We start from the raw sequence: 18,316 nt of genomic DNA, 5'->3' as shown, positions 1-18,316 counted from the left end.
ATTAATGGGAAAATTCCATTAGCTTTTAATTCCACTTTCCCACAAACTTTTTGAAATCCCCGCATATAGGTCCATTTGGAATATTATTTCCTTCTTGGGTGAGCTTTACTAATTTGTGCCTTTTGAGTAATTTATTTACTCAGTCTTAGAAGCTACACTTATTGTTATTGTTGGTTTATCAGTCACTTATCTTGTAAAACACGGAACTGATTTTCAGGTAACAGTAGATTCACATGCAGCTATCGGAAATGATACTGAGAAATCTCATATGCTACCCCGTCAGTGTTCTCCAATGATAACAGGCCTCATAAACCAACCGTAATAGCAGAACACAATAATATTACAATAGCAGGATACTGACATTGGTATAAGTGATATAAACTACTGATCCTCTTCAGATGTCCCATTTCACTTCTACTCACAGTGCATGTGCTTGCGTTGTTGTTGTTGTTGTTGTTGTTGTTGTTGTCAGGCGCCATCAAGTTGGCTCTGACCCACAGTGTGGCATGGTATCATTATGTCTGTATTCAGTTGTATCGCCACACTTAAGACACAGAATGTCACACCACCTCCCTCCCACTAACTTCTTTCACAGCATGTGACAACCACTCATCTGTTGTGCTCCATTCGAAAATTCTGCCATTTCAAAAATATTAAATAAATGGAATCATACGGTATGGAGCCCTAAGGGGCTGGCTTTTGCCCATTTTCTAGAGAGTAATCCAAGTTCTGCACCTACCCACAGTTTGTTCTTAATTGCTGAGTGGTATTCCATGATAGGGATGTGTCATAGTTGGTTTAACCATTCAACTATTTGAAGACACCTGAATTATTTCCAGTTATTTGTAATTACAAATAAAGCAGCTATGATTATTTGTGTGCCTGTTTTTACACAGGTAAGCTTAAGTTTTTATTCTCTGAGGTCACTTCCAAGAAAGAAAAGGCTGTTTTTCAGAATAGCTGTGCTGTTTTACATTTCACCAACATATGTGTGATTGATCCAGTTCTTTGTCTTTAGCAGAACTTGGTGTTATCACTATATTTGATTTTATCCATCTGCTCAATGGTACTTTGTGGTCGTTCTAATTTACATTTCCCCAGTAACCGTAATACTGACCCTTTTCCCATGCTCATTTGTCAAGTGCATGAGTATCTTCTTGGGTGAGATGATGGTTCGGGTTTTTAACCTATTTTCTGATTGGACGGTTTAGCTCGTTTTTTATTGTGCAGTTTTGAGAGTTCTTCATATACTCTAGAGCAGGGGTTCTCAACCTTCCTAATGCCGCGACCCTTTAATACAGTTCCTCATGTTGTGGTGACTCCCAACCATAATATTATTTTCGTTGCTACTTCATCACTGTAATTTTGCTTCTGTTATCAACTGTAATATAAACATCTGATAAGCAGGATGTATTAGGTGACCCCATGTGAAAGGGCTGTTCAACCCCCCCCAAAGGGGTCGCGACCCACAGGTTGAGAACCGCTGCTCTAGACTGTGTGGAATATGTGCTTTACAAATGCCTTCGCCCTGGGTGTGGCTTGTCTTTTCATTCTTTCAATATAATCTCTCACAGAAAATTTAATCAAGTTCAATGTATCAACTTTTCCTTTTGTGGGTTGTGCTTTTGGTGCCAAGTTTAAGAAGGTTTTATCAAAGTCTAGCTCTTTCAAATTTTCTCCCATGTTTTTTCCTTGAGGTTTTGTTTTTACTTGAGTCTCTGATCCATTTGGGGCCAATTTAGATGTTTACATTAAGGTTTACTTATTGACCCAAGAATGCCCTACTTTTCCTGTCTGTGTCAATACTACACAGTTTGAGTAATGTAGTTATATAATAAACCTTGATATTGGGTAAGCTAATTCCTCTCATTTTGTTATCTTTTTGATTAGATAATTTAGCTTGTTCCAGAGCCCATTCTATAATATATTTTTAGAGTAAGCTTGTCTATCAATGGGCATACGTTGGAGGTACTGCAGGCTTGGGTCAAACCCACTGTAGGAGAGTGAATGTCACAATAAAATTAGGCAGTTTTTTCACTTCCCAGTGCATATAAAGGTAATAACATAATGAAAACGTCTGAAATACTGTGAACAATCGAAAAGTGAAACAGAGACAAGAAGTGAGCACATGTTATAGGAAAAATGATGCAGATGCTTGACTCAAGATTGCCACAAACCTTTGTTAAAATAAAAGCACAATATTGTGAAGTACATTAAAGCGAGCCCCAATAAAACTAGGTATGCCTGTATATTAATTACCTTTCTGAAATTTTGACAGAAATTGTATTAAACTTTTAGATTTATTTGGGGAGAATTGACATCTTTACAATGTTGAATCCTCCAATCCATGAGCATGGTATATACCTTCAATTATTTTGGTCTTCTTCAACTTCTTAAATTTAAAAAAATTTTAAGCACAAATATCTTGTACATACAAGCATTGATTCCAAGGAATTGGAAGTTAAGAATGACTCCTGGCCACTTTGGACTCCTCATACCTCTGCACCACCAGTCAAAGAAGGGTTTACTATATTGAATGATGTGATTGAGCCTGATCACCAAGGAGAAATTGGATTGGTATTGTATAATGGAGGTAAAGAATAACATGTCTGGAATCTAGGCGATTCCTTAAGTTGTCTCTTAGTACTACCATGTCCTGTAATTACAGGTAAAGGTAAATAACAGCACCCCCATTCTGACATGACCACTAATAGCCTAGACTCCAGAAATAAAGGTTTGGGTTACCCCACCAAAGAACCATGACCAGCCAAGATATGTACTGGGGGGGAAAGGAAATCAGAATGGGTAGCGGAAGAAGGTAGTTCTCAATACCAGCTATGGCCATGTGACCAGCTGCAGACACAGCTGTGATTCTTATGAGAAATATCTGTTTGTATGTATACACCAAATGTTTTAGCTTTGTTTATTTGTAACATATGAAAATGGGGTTAGTGTGTTTTTGACTGCACGTGTATTAGCCATGTCATGTTAGGCACAGGTGTGATCTTATTACTGTCTTTGTTTGGAGTTTATGTATGGTTAGAGTTGTGTCCAGGTGTCAAGTTGACAAGGAGTGGTCTGTGATGGTTAGAGTCTAGCCCAACCTATCCATCAGGTCACAACCTGGTGATATTTCTTTAGGGGTGTGGCCTTTTGCATAAGAGAGAGACTCAGCAAAGTTGAATTTTCTCTGGCCCTTTGTCTTCTGCTGGAGCTGGATCCTGTGTCTTATTCCTTGATCTCTGGTTGTGTTGCTTGCCAATCCCAGGAGCCATCAGCAGACTACTGATGATGGATTCATCAGACTGACCATGGATTCACTTACCTCTGCATCCACCAGCCTGTGTCCCACCACCACCACTCCACCCCCCCCCAACCCCACCCCTACTTTGTCCCCTGCTTCCTGTTAGTCAGCTTCCACAGCTACTTAAATCAGAAGAAGTTTAACGTCCCTACTTTTACAATTGCACAAACCATTTCTTGAAAAAGCTCTCTAAATACAAACATATACAAGTATCACTGATTTTGCTTCTATAGACAACCCAACACAGCATAGCCTTTTATTTAACCATCCCAAGTCTTATGTGAGAGCAGAACACTCTCCCCTACAGTGCTTTAGTTAATTCTCTCTCCAGCCTCAAGTCACTTTCTTACATGAAACACTGATCAGTCCTCTGGCTTTTCCACTTGGCCTGGACATAAAATCATAGTGTCTTCATTACAGGCACAAAGGCAATAAAATACTCTTTCTGTAATGGTATTCTTGATATATATATATATCCACAGACCAAAAGTAGAAGAGATGGAGGATGAAATTTTATCTAGTTTTCTCCCATCAGAATGAATTTCTGTATCAGATAGTCACATGTTTAAATAGTCTGCGAAGTGAGAAGCCAACGGCACCTCACCTGAAATATCTGTTGGTTCCCCACGAATGTCAGTATGCAACAGTGGTTAACAAACTTCACTTGTTAAACATACAGATTCACGAGGTTTGAGGAAATATTGATTGTTCAATTTCAATGATGGTCCATGAAAATAATATATGCTCTCACTTTTGTTTATGCTCAAAACTTTCTATAATACAAATTTAGGAAAAGGGAAAAACGTGAATTAAGATTCCTGGGCCCCTACTCCTGAAATTTGACTTAGTCGTTCTGAATTGGGGCCCAGGGACCTGCATTTTCACAAATGGCCAGCTCAGGTGTCCTTGGATTATATTTTGAGAAACACTGGTACACTAATTGTTAGGAGCTTTGTTACTTTTCCTTCTCCGCTGTCTTTGTGGTTGCTGTTTCCCCAGTTACGTGATTGCTCCTGGGCCTTCAGGCTGGAATAAGGGAATACTCCTCTCTGGCTCATCAAGCTCTTACCTGAATCGTCTCTGGAGAATAGGGATCCTTGCAGCCAAAATTATAAAAATGGAATTCTCCTCCAGTCAAATAAGCAAGCTCTTTCAAAAATTCATTTGCAACCTCATCATAGTAATTGAAGGAGATAGTATACACGGGAATTTTCTGAGCAACTTTGACTTGCTCTAGAATCACTTCAGGTGGCTGAAAAGACAAGTTTTGAGGGAAGGGAAGAAGATAAAAGAAAGAAAAACATAAGATGTGAAAATTCTCAGTATTTTGGTGTATTGAAATTCTCAGCAGTAAAACTTATCAACAGTGAGTGGTTTCTTGTAAAGGGCTGGATTCAATTCAGTAATAATAATTTTTAAAAGCAAGTATGCCAGACAGAATAAACTATCAATAATCCATGGCCTTTGCCCACTAAAGCTTACAACTTGATAGGAAAAAAGGAGCTGAGAGAAAGATTTGGCTAAACAAGCCACTCAGCTTCAGGTGCATCTAAATTTGGAGTTGATATTCAAAAGCATGGCGATAGGCTTTAGACCAGTTAAAATGTTGGGTCAGAAGCTGTAAGGAGAACATTCTGACCATCAGGCTCCACCAGGTGAAGATGGTTTCCCAAAGCTCCATTTCCATCACACATCATGGTCAACTGCCTCCCGGAGAGAGAAGGGAAGGACACTAATTAGGATCTTTCCACTGGGCTGACACTCTCTTAAAGGGGCCTAATCTTTGGTCAATGCTTCCAAGCATCTTGTGAGGTAGCTAGTTGTCTAGTGCGTACCCATTCCTCTCCTTCATGTTCACTCCCAGAGCCCTGTTTCTTTCCACAGCAGTATTAGGCTCAGCTGGGAAAGCACAAGGCAAAACAATAGTAGTCATACACACGTACAGACACAGCCTTGCTTTTTGAGGCTTTTTTACAGCTGAGAGTGGCCATTGGGCCCAGTTGTGGCCAAAGAAATAGAGGCAGAAGTCCAATGGTGAGTAGGAGTCACATACAACGATGGCAGCGCATAAAGCTTTAAGGAAGAGGGGTGGTGGTGGTGGTGGTGTAGTGTGTGTGTGTGTGTGTGTGTGTGTGGTATGTGTGTGTGTGTTTCCGTCATCCTTGAGCGGTTGTTTAACGTAGACTACTTACCACTGGACTTCTTCTCTATATTAATGTAAACCCTATACTTGTATCAGCCCTCATTGAGCTCTTCCGTTCCCACTTCCGGCCTCCTCCCCCCAGCAATATGCAGCCTTAATAGGCAAGGTAAATATGGGAACTACTTAACCTGGAGAAATGAAGACTAAGAAAGACTAATATTATAGTTTGAATTCAATCCAAGATAGGTTGACGTCCTAACCACTATCCCAGAGAATGTAAGGATTTTCTTTGTGGAGATTATCAGTTAAGTTATATTGGACTACAGTGGGTCTTAGTCTAAATTTTTCTGCATAAAACAATTAAAAAGCCAACTTCCTCCCCACCACCATCAAGTTGGTTCCAACTCATAATGGCCCCATGGGACAGAGTAGACCTCTCCCCAGGCTGGAAACCATTACGGGAGCATACAGCTCGTCTTTCTCCTTCAGAGCCACTGGTGAGCTCCAACCGCTGGCCTTGCCTGGAACATCCCAACATAAACCCACCACACCCCCGGGCCTCTTCTGAATCGTGCCTTGTAAAAGGGGATCAGAGATGGAGACAGGAAGACTCCTGGCAAGAAGAGAGGTGCCGTATGATGGCAGAGGCATTTGTAAGCAGGTGAGGAACAAGGATGACCAGCAGCCTTTCTCTTAGGTGGCTGTAGCATTTCCTCTCTCAAAGCCCTGGGAAAGAAGCTGTACAGCTAAGACCCCGGATTTGAACCTTCCACCAAAGGACCAAACCCACGGCTGTTGAGTCGATTTCAGCTCCTAGCAAGCCTATAAGGAAGCCTTTGAAGAAAAGTCTCATAGGGTTCCCAAGGATATGAGCCTCACCAGGCCGCTGGGGGGTGCACACCACTGACCTTTTGGATCAGCAGGTGAGCACTTAAGCTTGGAACCACCAGGGAGCCTCTGCTGAACAGATCACAGCCTTGGGAACGCTGGGGAGCAAGTCTACTCTGTCCGGTAGGGTCCCTAGGAGTTGCAATAAACTTGATGGAGACAATTTTGGGCTTTTTTGTATATTTCTGTTGATGTGGTTGAATCCAAAACCGAATTTCTGTGTATTTTTCAAGGTGAAAATGGCTATGGGATTTTTGGAATACCATTGGCTTGACACACCCAGGTCCCGCAGAGCCAGTGAAGCCACAGAATAAGTGGGGCTTGAGAAGCGCAGCCCCAGAGCGAGAGCATCAAATACCCATTTCCTTGTTGAGAGAACCGGAAGGGATGGAAAACAAGCCAATTGCAACTGGAGAAAAGGCAGAGATGAACATTTTTTAACATGAAGATTCTTAGAGTTTGTAAGTTACATTTGGGGGTAATTTACACATGTGTGGATTTCACTGTCAAGCATGTCGGTGATTCTAACACTTGAAGGGAACCACACACAGTACCCTCAGGGAATCTGGTGAAAACTACTAGTTTCCCACAGAAACCCACTGTCTGAGTGCACGTACAGGTGCTCCTGGCAGGCTCCAGACCTCGGAAGGCGGAGATGGGCTGTATATCATACTGCCTTTCCATTCCCTACTGGTAGGAGTATTTATTAGTGCCTCCTCTTTGGGAGGCGGTGGGCAATTTGGCCGTATTTATCAGCACAAACTATTAAGCGCTCATGTGCTAGCTAAAAGCTTTGCAATTGGGATCCAAACATAGGTTCGTGGGAAACCCATCTGGCTGTGTGCTTCAGGAAGGCTCCCGCCTTGAGAACCCTGCCGGACAGTCCTACTCCGCACACTGGACCTGACAGCCAGCAGCACCCACCACCAAACATGTGGTTAGCATCTGAACAGCTAACTGACACATCAGCGATACGTCTGAATCTCCCCACAGGCAACTCGGAAGCCCTGGCAATCAATCTACTTCCAAAGAAGAAGACACCGAAAACCCTGTGTGGCACAATAGAATTGTTGGACTTGGGGCAACGTGATGGCAACTGGTCGATCAAAATATATCCCTGTGGACAAATCTACTTCCCAGCCGTTACCCTCCAGATATACTCACACACGTGCCAAATTATGGATGTATTTTGGATGTATTCTGCATGTATGTATATGTATGTATGGTGGGTGTATTCTGCATGTATTATGCATGTATGTATACATATGTATGATGGATGTATTCTGCATGTATTATGTATATATGTATATGTATGTATGATGAATGCATTCTGCGCGTGTTATGCATGTATGTATATGTATGTATGATGGATGTATTCTGCATGTGTGTGTATGTATTCTGCATGTATGTATATGTATGTATGATGGATGCATTCTGCATGTATTATGTATGTATGTATATGTATGGTGGGTGTATTCTGCGTGTATTATGTATGTATGTGTATGTATGTATGATGGATGGATGGAAGACAGTGCTTGTGCAGCATTGTGAATAGTAGCAAGATGGGCAGCAATCTGAGTCCATCTCCAAGAAGCTGGTTAGATACATTCTCGTGTCATCATGCGATGTAACACTAGGCAGCTCCCAACAAAGAATGAGGAGGCTCTTTCTGAAATTAGATGACTCAATCTCCAAGGCATATTTCTCCATGAATAAAAGTGCTCAGTTGTCTGTATAGTATATGCCATTTTTATGTAATGAAAGGAAAATAAATGTGTTTCTCCTTACGGAAACACAGACCATTGGTGAAAAGCAAATCAAGAAATTGGTGCCATCTGGTTGTCTCCTACCTGGTGAACAGTGTTAACAGGAAGGCTGTCCTCTATTTCCCTTTTGTACCTTTGGAATTTGGACTATGAAAATGTTCTGCTGGGGCTGGCCCCACCAAGAGACACGACGTCCCTCACTGAGCCATAGTGCTACATGGGACAACACTGGAAACATGGTGCAGGAATTGTACACAATGTGACCCCATCACACTAGGGCGAAACATGAAGGGCATGCAACAGAGCAGCAATGGAGGAAAGTGATGGAGTCCCGGAGAACATCAAAAATAGACTTTGGAGACAGAGTGTGGCACCCCATCAGACTCGACTGGAAAACACTCGTAAAAGCCAACAAACAGACCTTGAACTATTTATAGGCTTTTCCATTTTTGTCAGTGCCTTTCTTTGTGTTGTTATTTTGTTTTTGGTGTGTGTTTTTGTTGTTGTTGTTTTGACTTCCTTTGTTGTTTTGTTTGGCTGTGCCTGGTTAATCGACTATTAATGTCTCTGCATGTCTATCTAGATAAGAGAGGCGGGATAGATAATTCGGAGAGGAAAAGAACAGGGCCGATGGCTCTGGGGGACACAATGTAAGATATGAAAATAATAATCCATAACTTATCAAGGGTTCATGAGGGAGGGGGAGAGAGAGAAAAAGATGAGGAGCTGATGTCAAGGGCTCAAGTAGAAAGACAATGCTTTTGAAAATGATGATGGCAGCATATGTACAGATGTGCTTGACACACTGTATGAATGGATGGATTGTGATAAGAGATGTAAGAGCCGCCAATAAAATTATTTAATAATAAATAAATAAATAGATAAATAAAGCCTTAAAAAAGAAACTGTTCTGCTGTTCTAAAGCTAAATAAGTGATTTTTTTCATGTAGAAGATCTAGTAAATCTATACAATGGGGTGTGAGGAATATGTTATGAAGATGTTGTATCTGAAAATTTCCTGGAGACGCACAACAATGCATGTGATATATTAAATGTAAAAAACCAACAACAGGGTGTAACATTGATTTACAGTGATTTCAATTTTCCTCTTTTTATAGTTCTTAAAATGCCTATAACATAAGCAATTTAAAAACTATTAAGAGTGTATTACAAAGAGAAAAACAGAAAAAAACAAAACCTCCTTTCCATGTGACTCTCAAATCTGACTCTCCATCCCACATCTTCCCCCAAAATCTAACACCAACCTTCTCCTCACCAACCCTTCCACCACAACGGACAGCGTCCTGTTGATGTCGATCACCTTTTCTCAATATATCACCCCCTCCTCATCTGTGCTGCTCCAAGGATGAGCCCTCACTAGTATCCCTCAGCAAGATCACAACACTAATCCGTGGTAGTGCCTGTCACTCCCTAGCACAACCGAGGTACATTTCTGCAACACGGATCAGCCAGCTGACACCTGAATAGCTCACCTGTGCCACAGACTCTGACCATGCCCTGCTGCAGTTAAAAATAAAAACTAACGACCAAATCCACTCCCATCAAGTTGATTCTGACTCATAGCCACCCTAAGGTTCTGAAGCTGTGAATCTTTGCTGGAGTAGATGGGCTCATGTGTCTCTTTCAGAATGGCTAGTGGGATTGAACCACCGACCTTGCAGTTAGCAGTCCACTGCTTACCTGCCATGCCCATCCACCCCAGCCTAACTTTCTACTTTCATCTCTGGAAATGCTTCCAGCATCAGTCCTGCTCTCAGCTGTTTCTGTGTGTCCCATCACACAGTTTCGAGTGCCCATTCCTCCTGCCTAGGGTACCACTAATCTCTGCTTGGAAATGCATGCCTTTCTTTCCAGACACCGTTCAAATACTCCTTCTCTGCTCCTTGCTCCATCTTCCACAGAAACATGTATTACTCTGTGCTCCTACACGGCTCATACTTCAGGCAACCCCATTCTGCCCAGGAAATCAGAGTTAACTACATATGGTCTAGCACATCCCCAAACGTGTACATTTCCCTGTGACCAAAATGAGACATTGTTCAGCGCGGTAGCTTAAAGCCTTGGCGCTGTGTACAGACCACCAGACAGACGCAGCGAATTGCTTCTGAATAGAAAGCATAGTAAAGTTGACAGGAAAATCACTCAAAGTAAAATTTCACTATGCACACAACTTTTCTCTCATAAATCTAATGTTGCAATAAAACCCAATCTGCTTTATTCTGTAAGCCCTGGATCAGTCAACCCAAGATATTTAAAAATATCTGTCTGCACATGCAAACACCTTACGATAAAGGATACAAGTTGATACTGATTCATTCTGGAGGTTAATTTACATTGTGCTGGCCCGGAGCCCCTTATGTCTATTTAATGCCGGAGAATTAGTCTTTTATTCCCCCAACTCAAAAGAAGATGAACAGACTCTTCTAAAACTTTCCAAATATTTTCCAGCCAGCCTAAACAAAACAAAGAACATTTCACGAGAAAGGAATGCTTTTGTTTAAATGATTAGTAAGTTAAAATTAGGGATAAGACCAGGGACATTGTGCAGTGACATATTTAGAGTTAGAGTCCCCAGAGGGAAGAAATCAAAAGAATTTTTTCGCTCTTATTTGTGTAAAATATAAACCAGCCTTCGGTGCAAGGCAGACCTCGCCTTTCACAGGGTGTGTGTCACATTAACCAGACAGCATTCACGGTCGTCTCATTCTCCGCAGTGTTTCCAGCAGACAAAGGAATTCCTCGGCGCGTTTTCTCACTTTATTTCTGGGTCCCTGAGCCAGTGAGGTGTCTCTCAGCAGCTTTTCAGTGGCAGTTGACAAGGTCCCCAAAACTCATTTTCAGCATTCACTTTCAAAGTACTGGTGAATCCCTCTTGGTCCCCAACTTTGCCACAAGTACCTGATCAGGTCTCCCATCTGTCAGAAGGTAGATCACTTGTGTTTCTTTATCAGCAAAAGCAATTTGCAGGGCCCTCAGAGTGTTTGTGGAGCTTCCAACCTGCAGGAAAGAGGGAGAGAGAGTTTTGCACAGAGTTCTTAGTTCCTCTGCATGGTACTCAACATTTGCCAAATTACAGAGACTGGAGTGCAAGTGACTCAGGGCCCCACAGTTCATCGGTTCATTGTGGAGCTGACCCAGAAACAGACACATCCCGATTGATCCACAGGGGCTGGTTGATGGAAAGGGTGCAGCCCCCTAGGAGCTGCAGTCTCCTGGTTGGTCACCAAAAGCTACGGTGAGCACTCCATTTTCAGAAGGCTTTGGATACAGTGAAAATCCATTTGCACGTTGATTAAGGTTCCCTTGAATTCCCTTGGTCCATTAACCAGGGGCGTGATCAACCTTGGTCTCAGATGAGCGCTACCGAAAGCAGACTACTGCAGACAGAGTTAGGTTAAAACTTAACATTTTTTAAGACAGGCTGTATGAACAATCTGGAGGAAATACAACGGGACCGACAGTTCCGGGGGGACTTGGGATAGGGGGAGGTGGGGGGGGGGGGTGTCAGAAAGTGGTGTTAACAAACCCAGGGACAAGGGAACAACATGGGACCCAAATTGGTCGGGAGGGGGCGGGGTGGTGGCAGGCCTGGTAGGGAATGATCAAGGGTAAGGTTACATAAAGAAGGGTATAGCTGTAACCCAGGTGGAGATGGAGCATGATAGTGGGGCAGGAGGAAAGTCAAGGGAAATAGAGGAAAGAGCTAGGAGGCAAAGGGAATTTATAGAGGTCTAGACAAAGACATGCACATGTAAATATATATATGAGGATGGGGAAATAGATCTATGTGTCTATATTTATAGTTTTAGTATTAAGGTGGCAGAAGGACCTTGGGCCTCTACTCAAGCACTCCCTCAATGCATGAATACTTTCTTTAATTAAACTGGCACTCTGTGATGCTCACCCTCCCGACACAACTGCTGAAGCCAAAGCAGTTGAACAAGTAAATGTGGTGAAGAAAGCTGATGGTGCCCGGCTATCAAAAGAGATAGTGGCTGGGGTCTTAAAGGCTTGAAGATAAACAAGTGGCCATCTAGCTCAGAAGCAACAAAGCCCACATGGAAGAACACACCAGCCTGTGTGATCACGTGGTCCCAAAGGGATCAGTTATCAGGCATCAAAGAACAAAAAATCATATCATTGTCTGCACGCCTTCATGATACGATCGCCGAGGACAAACGGGTGTATAAGCAAATGTAGCGAAGAAAGCTGATGGTGCCCAGCTATCTAAAGAGATAGTGTCTGGGGTCTTAAAGGCTTGAAGTTGAACAAGCGGCCATCTAGCTCAGAAGCAACAAAGCCCACATAGAAGAAGCACACCAGCCTGTGCGATCACGAGGTGCCAAAGGGATCAGGTATAAGGCATCATCATTAAAAAAATACCATAGTGAATGAAGGGGGAAGTGCAGAGTGGAGACCCAAAGCCCATTTGTCGGCCGCTGGAGATCCCCTCACAGAGGGGTGTAGGGGAGGAGACGAGTCAGTCAGGGTGCGATGTAGCACCGATGAAGAATACAGCTTTCCCCCAGATCCTGGATGCTTCCTCCCCCTCCCCTCCCAACTACCATGATCCGAATTCTACCTTGCAGGACTGGATAGAGCAGAGGTTGTACACTGGTGCATATGGGAGCTGAAGGCACAGGGAATCCAGGGTGGATGATACCTTCAGCACCAGGGGTGTGAGGGGCAATACTGGGAGAGTAGAGACTGAGTGGGTTGGAAAGGGGGAACTGATTACAAGGATCTGCAAGTGACCTCCTCCCTGGGGGATAGACAACAGAGAAGGGGTGAAGGGAGATACCGGATAGGGCAAGACATGACAAAATAATAATCTATAAATTATCAAGGGCTCATGAGGGAGGGGGGAGCGGGGAGAGAAGGGGAAAAAAGAGGAGCTGATGCCAAGGGCTTAAGTGGAGAGCAAATGCTTTGAGAATGATTAGGGCAAAGAATGTACAGATGTGCTTTATACAATTGATGTATGTATATGTATGGATTGTGATAAGTGTTGAATGAGCCCCTAATAAAATGTTTTTTAAAAAAACATAGGGAATCCAGGACAGATGATCCCTTCAGGACCAGTGGTGAGAGTGGTGATACCGGGAGGGTGGAGCAAAGGTGGGGTGGAAAGGTGGAACTGATTACAAGGATCTACATATAACCTCCTCTCTGGGGGACGGACAACAGAAAAGTGGGTGAAGGGAGACATTGGACAGTGTAAGACATGGCAAAATAATCATTTATACATTATCAAGGGTTTATGAGAGAGGGGAGAGAGGGGAGGAAGGGGAAAAAAAGAGGAGCTGATGCCAGAGGCTTAAGTGAAGAGTAAATGTTTTGAGAATGATGAGAGCAATAAATGTACACATGTGCTTTACACAACTGATGTATGTATGGATTGTGATAAGAGTTGTATGAGCCCCCAATAAAATGTTTTTTTAAAAGGTTAAAAAGAACTTAATATTTTACCATTTGTTTCCCCTTTTGACCCTTTTAAAAAAACTCTATATTATTCTCTGCTGTCTTTTGGATGGAGGTTTAGCTGAGTTTTATTTTGCTATTGTTGCTGAGCTTTCTATTTGTCTGACTTTTCTTTCGATGAACTGCAGGATAGGTAAGCCTATAGCAATAGTAACTAGAGTCTTCTCTTAAGGTTATAGCAGAAGAGGAGGGGGGTAAATGGGGAGCTAATGACAATGAGCACAAGAATAAAGAAAAGTTTCTGACATTGATTTTTGTGACGATTGCACACTCTAATATATTTAAGACACTGAATCATATGATACATGAATTACGTGTCATTAAAACTTATAGGTAAAGATACTAAGCACACACATAGGTCTCAAAAACAAATTTTAATTGGCTCCCAAAATAAGAGAAGGGAGGCGGGGAGGAAAGGTACTTACAAAATAAATGATAAATTAAAATTACATTGAGACATTAATTTAAGGTTAAGTGATACCAAGAAACCATGTCCTCAGATGTATCATGAAAGCTTCTATTGAGACAGCTCACATTCTGCCAGAAGATAGGTCTTGAAGACCTTGCTCTTTTATTAAAAAATAAATAAATATGCATTTTATTGCGCTGTTGGTAAAATTTTACATAGCAAATTAATTTTCTTTTTAATAATCCCTTCACAAAGTGTTCTGCGACATTGGTTGTAATCCCTTCGATATGTCAGCTTTCTCCCATTTCCATCCTGGCTCCCATGCTTCTGTTTGTCTGTCCTGTCCCTGTCCCTTCTGCTCATCTTTGTCATGGACAATTGTTGCCCTTTGGTTCTCATAGAGCGGATTATTCTATGGGACACAGTACTCTATTGTCTCACTTTATAGGTCAGCCCATTCGCTTGTAGAGGCATGACCTCTGGAAGTTGCTTACGGTCCATATTGGATCGTTGTCTTAGGGCGGCAGTCACACTGTCTATCAGACCAGTAGGCTGGTCCTTTTTTATGAAATGTAATCTCGTTCTACATTTTCACCCATTCTAATCAGCACCCTCTACTGTGTGCCTCGACAGCGGGCCAGTGGTGGCAGGCAGGCACCACCCGGTTCTTCTCATGGAAACTACACTGCGTCTTCGCTTCCCTTCACTCTGCTTTCCCTGAGAAGGGGAGAGGCCAGCAGGTGTGTCTTACATGGCCACTTGCAACGTTTATGACCCTGGATGAGGACTTAGAGCTATTTTATTCCCGTCGATCTGGGACTGTGGTCATCAGTGCCCAAGGCCGATAGCCCCCAAGTCCACAGAGCGTTTGGTTAGGCCTCAAAGCTTTCCCCAATTATTCACCTTATGTACTCTAGTATGTGGAAGGCTTTCAAAAAGTTTGTGGAGAAATTCCATTGTCTTTTAATCCAATATTCCCATGGACTTTCTGAAGGTCCCTGGTATATATATATGGGGCACATACAATTATGTACATAGAAATAGCCACAACTATATGTATGTATGCACACAAGGTAGTCCCATACATCCTCCCACACCTATTGAGCATACATGATGATTTATGTATACACTCACATATTGTTTTTATGATGATTGTTGTGTTTGACAGGGTTCTTTCGAGAAACAAAATCAGACACTTACACTTATATATATATAAACATAGGAAATAAACATGTAGTTAGTCTACAGAGCAGTACAAATGAAAGCACAACTCAGGGTTGCAGGATTATACGGTCTTTCTTTCTATTTAAGGAAGAGCTGCACCATCTTCCTTTTTGATTTTAATATTTGACAGTCCCCCCAGAATTGTATCAGAGTTACTGTCTCCCTACAATCTCACTAGTATTGTTCCTTCTGGGGGGTTTGTCTTCGTTTTCATTTTTGATCAGTGTCATATTGCTCCTTGTGGTTGTGATTTGCGGCTCTCTAATAGCTAAAGCTCTCCACTCCTCCTGCGTCTGTCAGCTGCCTGGACGCCTTCTTTGGTGAAGTGTCTGTTCATGTCTCTGCCCACCTTCTGATCAAATTGTTTGTCTCTTTGCTATTAAGGTGTTGAATTTTTTCAATAAAATTTAGAGATAAAACCCTTGTTGGATATGTTATGGCCATTTGTTTGCCCCCAGTCTAGAGGGTCTCATTTTACTCTTTGGATGAAATCTTTTGATGCACAAAATTATTTAGTTTTAGGAGGTCCTGGGTAGCTAGTTTAACTTTGACTATTTGAGAATTTTCAGTTACATTTCACCTTCAGTTTGTGTCATAGATTAGTGCCCCTATCTTTAATCCCTCTCAGACCTATATCATAATGCAATTTTATCGATGTATGCTAATCTGTGAGACACTAACTCACTTACTGCTCACTCAATTGTCAACAGGGCTCAAACCTAAAGCCCCAATACACCTTAGCAGGGAGCACATCTGCTTCAAATCGGAATTTATTCCTGTTGCCCAATATTTGGCAAATGCCAGGGGGGGTGTCGTTGGCAGTTTAACGGTGAGCACATCTAACGCAGCTTCAGTCCACAAAGGTTCTGCTGAAAGGCAAAGCTGGAAGTGTGTGGGCATGCTGCTAGGTCTTATGCAGATGAATGTGTAATGTCACATTCATGTAAATGTGCTGCTTTACGACAGCAAACAAGTAAAACAACAAATAGATATGCAAAACAAGACACAGACCAGTCAAGATCAGAACCAATCAAATGGAGTAAATCATGGCCCATTCTTTCTCCTGCACTTCACATTAATTGTGACAACAACCACAAGTCTTCAGGGACATAAAAGAGAAGACCAGAGTAGACACATTATATTTCAAGGGAAATCAAAGCTAGGGAGATCTTTTTTATCGACTTCCAAATAATAATAAATAGTTACAAATTAGAAATTCTCACAAAACACTTCATCAGTATAGAAAGGAATGGCTCTTTAGATAAATGTAAATTCACTAGACTGAATTTTCTGTAGTATGCGAAAATAATCCTACTGAGAGATCATCAGTAGGCTATACAGGCTTTGAGTTGCCTGAAAATTCTCCTCAGTGAGTTTTCACAAAGTCCGCTATTTGGTATCACTGACTCTCGGTTCAAAGCCTAGGTCACATTACTTGCCCCTAGTTAAAAGGGAGCCAACATTTTCAACTTCCAAAGGTCATGAGGTTCTGCTTTCCATATCAAGAGTCGGAGTTAAGACCAGAGTACAAAGTCAAGCGGACTGAAGGGAAAATATTCAATACGTACATCCTCCCCACCCCACCTTCCTCCAACCCAGGCTTCTCGGCATCTGCCATCGATGCCCTGCGTGCTAGGTTCTCCCAGATGCAGCCGTTAGTGGGGAATTGAGCAGCTATGAACCTAGACTTCTTGCCTTTGGTTTCACTACCTTACAGAGACTTAGTAAGCACCTAAGTGCCGCCTGCAGGCATTTTCCTAGGACCTAGGTGCTAGGGATATAACTTATTAAGCCACACCAAATCAGTGCCTTCGAGGGATTGACAGCACAGAGTTGGAGACCATTAGCAAACCCTGCTAAAAACTACCACACTCGTGCTGGGGTGTTTCCCACTCGGGCCGAGTGACTAGCTGGCGGCGTCTCATAGATGTGATGGCTGGGAAGACTTGGAGAGGAGGAGTAGGCGGAAGAGACAACCACAGAAAGGAGGGTGGGCCCGTGACCCGTGCTGGTCAGGGATCAGCAAGTCATTCTGAACACGTGAAATCCATATGAAAAGAGAAGCCCGAGAAGTAATGGTGGAGATCATGCCAATACAAACAATATCGATGGAGTGCAAACGAAATCAAGTGCTTCCGTTTCCTGCATGTCCTTTTTCGATCCTATCCAGAAAAAAAGACAGCTGTCAGAGGGACAGTTCGGACTCCTGGCAAGGCAAAGGGGGATCAGGAGAACCGGGCTCCAGGGGGTTTTCACTGGCTGGGGCTTTTTGGAAATAGAACCCAGGCCTTTCTTCTGAAGTGCCGCTGGGTAGACTTGCACCTCCAACCTTTTGGTTAGCAGGCAGGTACACCAGCCATTGTCACCCCACCAAGGGCTTGACTTATCACAACAAGCCTTTCGAGTCGTTACTCGTGAGAAAAGTGAGCCACGGCTTGCAGAGGCTTCAGTTCCAAACCCCCAGCGGCTCCACAGAAGACACTCAGAGCTTTCCACTCCCACAAGCAGTTGCAGGGTCAGAAACCGACAGGGAGTCACTCTGAATCAGCACTGACTCGATGGCAATGAGTTTGACTTTTCGGTTATGCCATTCTAGGGAATTTGGACTGTACGCTAATTTAGTTTAGCTAGGTTCCCCTTCCTAGCGGTACATCAGGATTACCTATGTAGCTTTTAAAAAATCGCCATTTTTCAGGTTCCATCCCAGACCTACTACAGAAAAAGGCTAACTGGTGGTGCAGCAAATACATTATAAATTGAAAAACTCCTGCCATTTCTGTCCAGGGCTATAGGACGCCAGCAAGTGCATCACTTCCAAACTTGCAATAAGGAAGCACCAGACAAAAACCAAGCTCATGGCTTTTGTTAAACCTGACAGAGAACTCCTGTTGGTCACGGAGCAACCAGCTGACCAAAATCTGAGCTCCCCGCAGAGTCACATGAGAGGCAAGGACCGACTTTCGGGGACAAGGTTCAGCCAGAAGAGTTCCGTTAAGTTGATTGCTAAGTTGGTGGAAGGGTAGTCTGGTCAGAGGGCAAAAGCTTAGAAGCCAAGTCCTGGGAGCATCTCTCTCTTGTAA

General features: G+C 42.8%; 1 protein-coding gene across 1 annotated transcript in view; it reads right to left on the bottom strand.

Moving 5' to 3' along the window:
* The window catches only part of VWA3B (von Willebrand factor A domain containing 3B), a 245,586-nt gene that overhangs the window by 97,775 nt on the left and 129,495 nt on the right, over nt 1-18,316 (bottom strand). The window contains exons 12-13 of the mRNA XM_075562679.1: nt 11,021-11,119; nt 4,374-4,556 (exon numbers count right to left, since the gene is read on the bottom strand). Coding sequence (XP_075418794.1) covers nt 4,374-4,556; nt 11,021-11,119 — 282 coding nt within the window. The remainder of the gene's footprint in view (nt 1-4,373; nt 4,557-11,020; nt 11,120-18,316) is intronic.

The sequence above is a fragment of the Tenrec ecaudatus genome, chromosome 11 (genome assembly GCF_050624435.1).
Source record: "Tenrec ecaudatus isolate mTenEca1 chromosome 11, mTenEca1.hap1, whole genome shotgun sequence".
Taxonomy (NCBI): Eukaryota; Metazoa; Chordata; class Mammalia; order Afrosoricida; family Tenrecidae; genus Tenrec; species Tenrec ecaudatus.
This window is presented reverse-complemented; position numbering and strand designations above follow the sequence as displayed.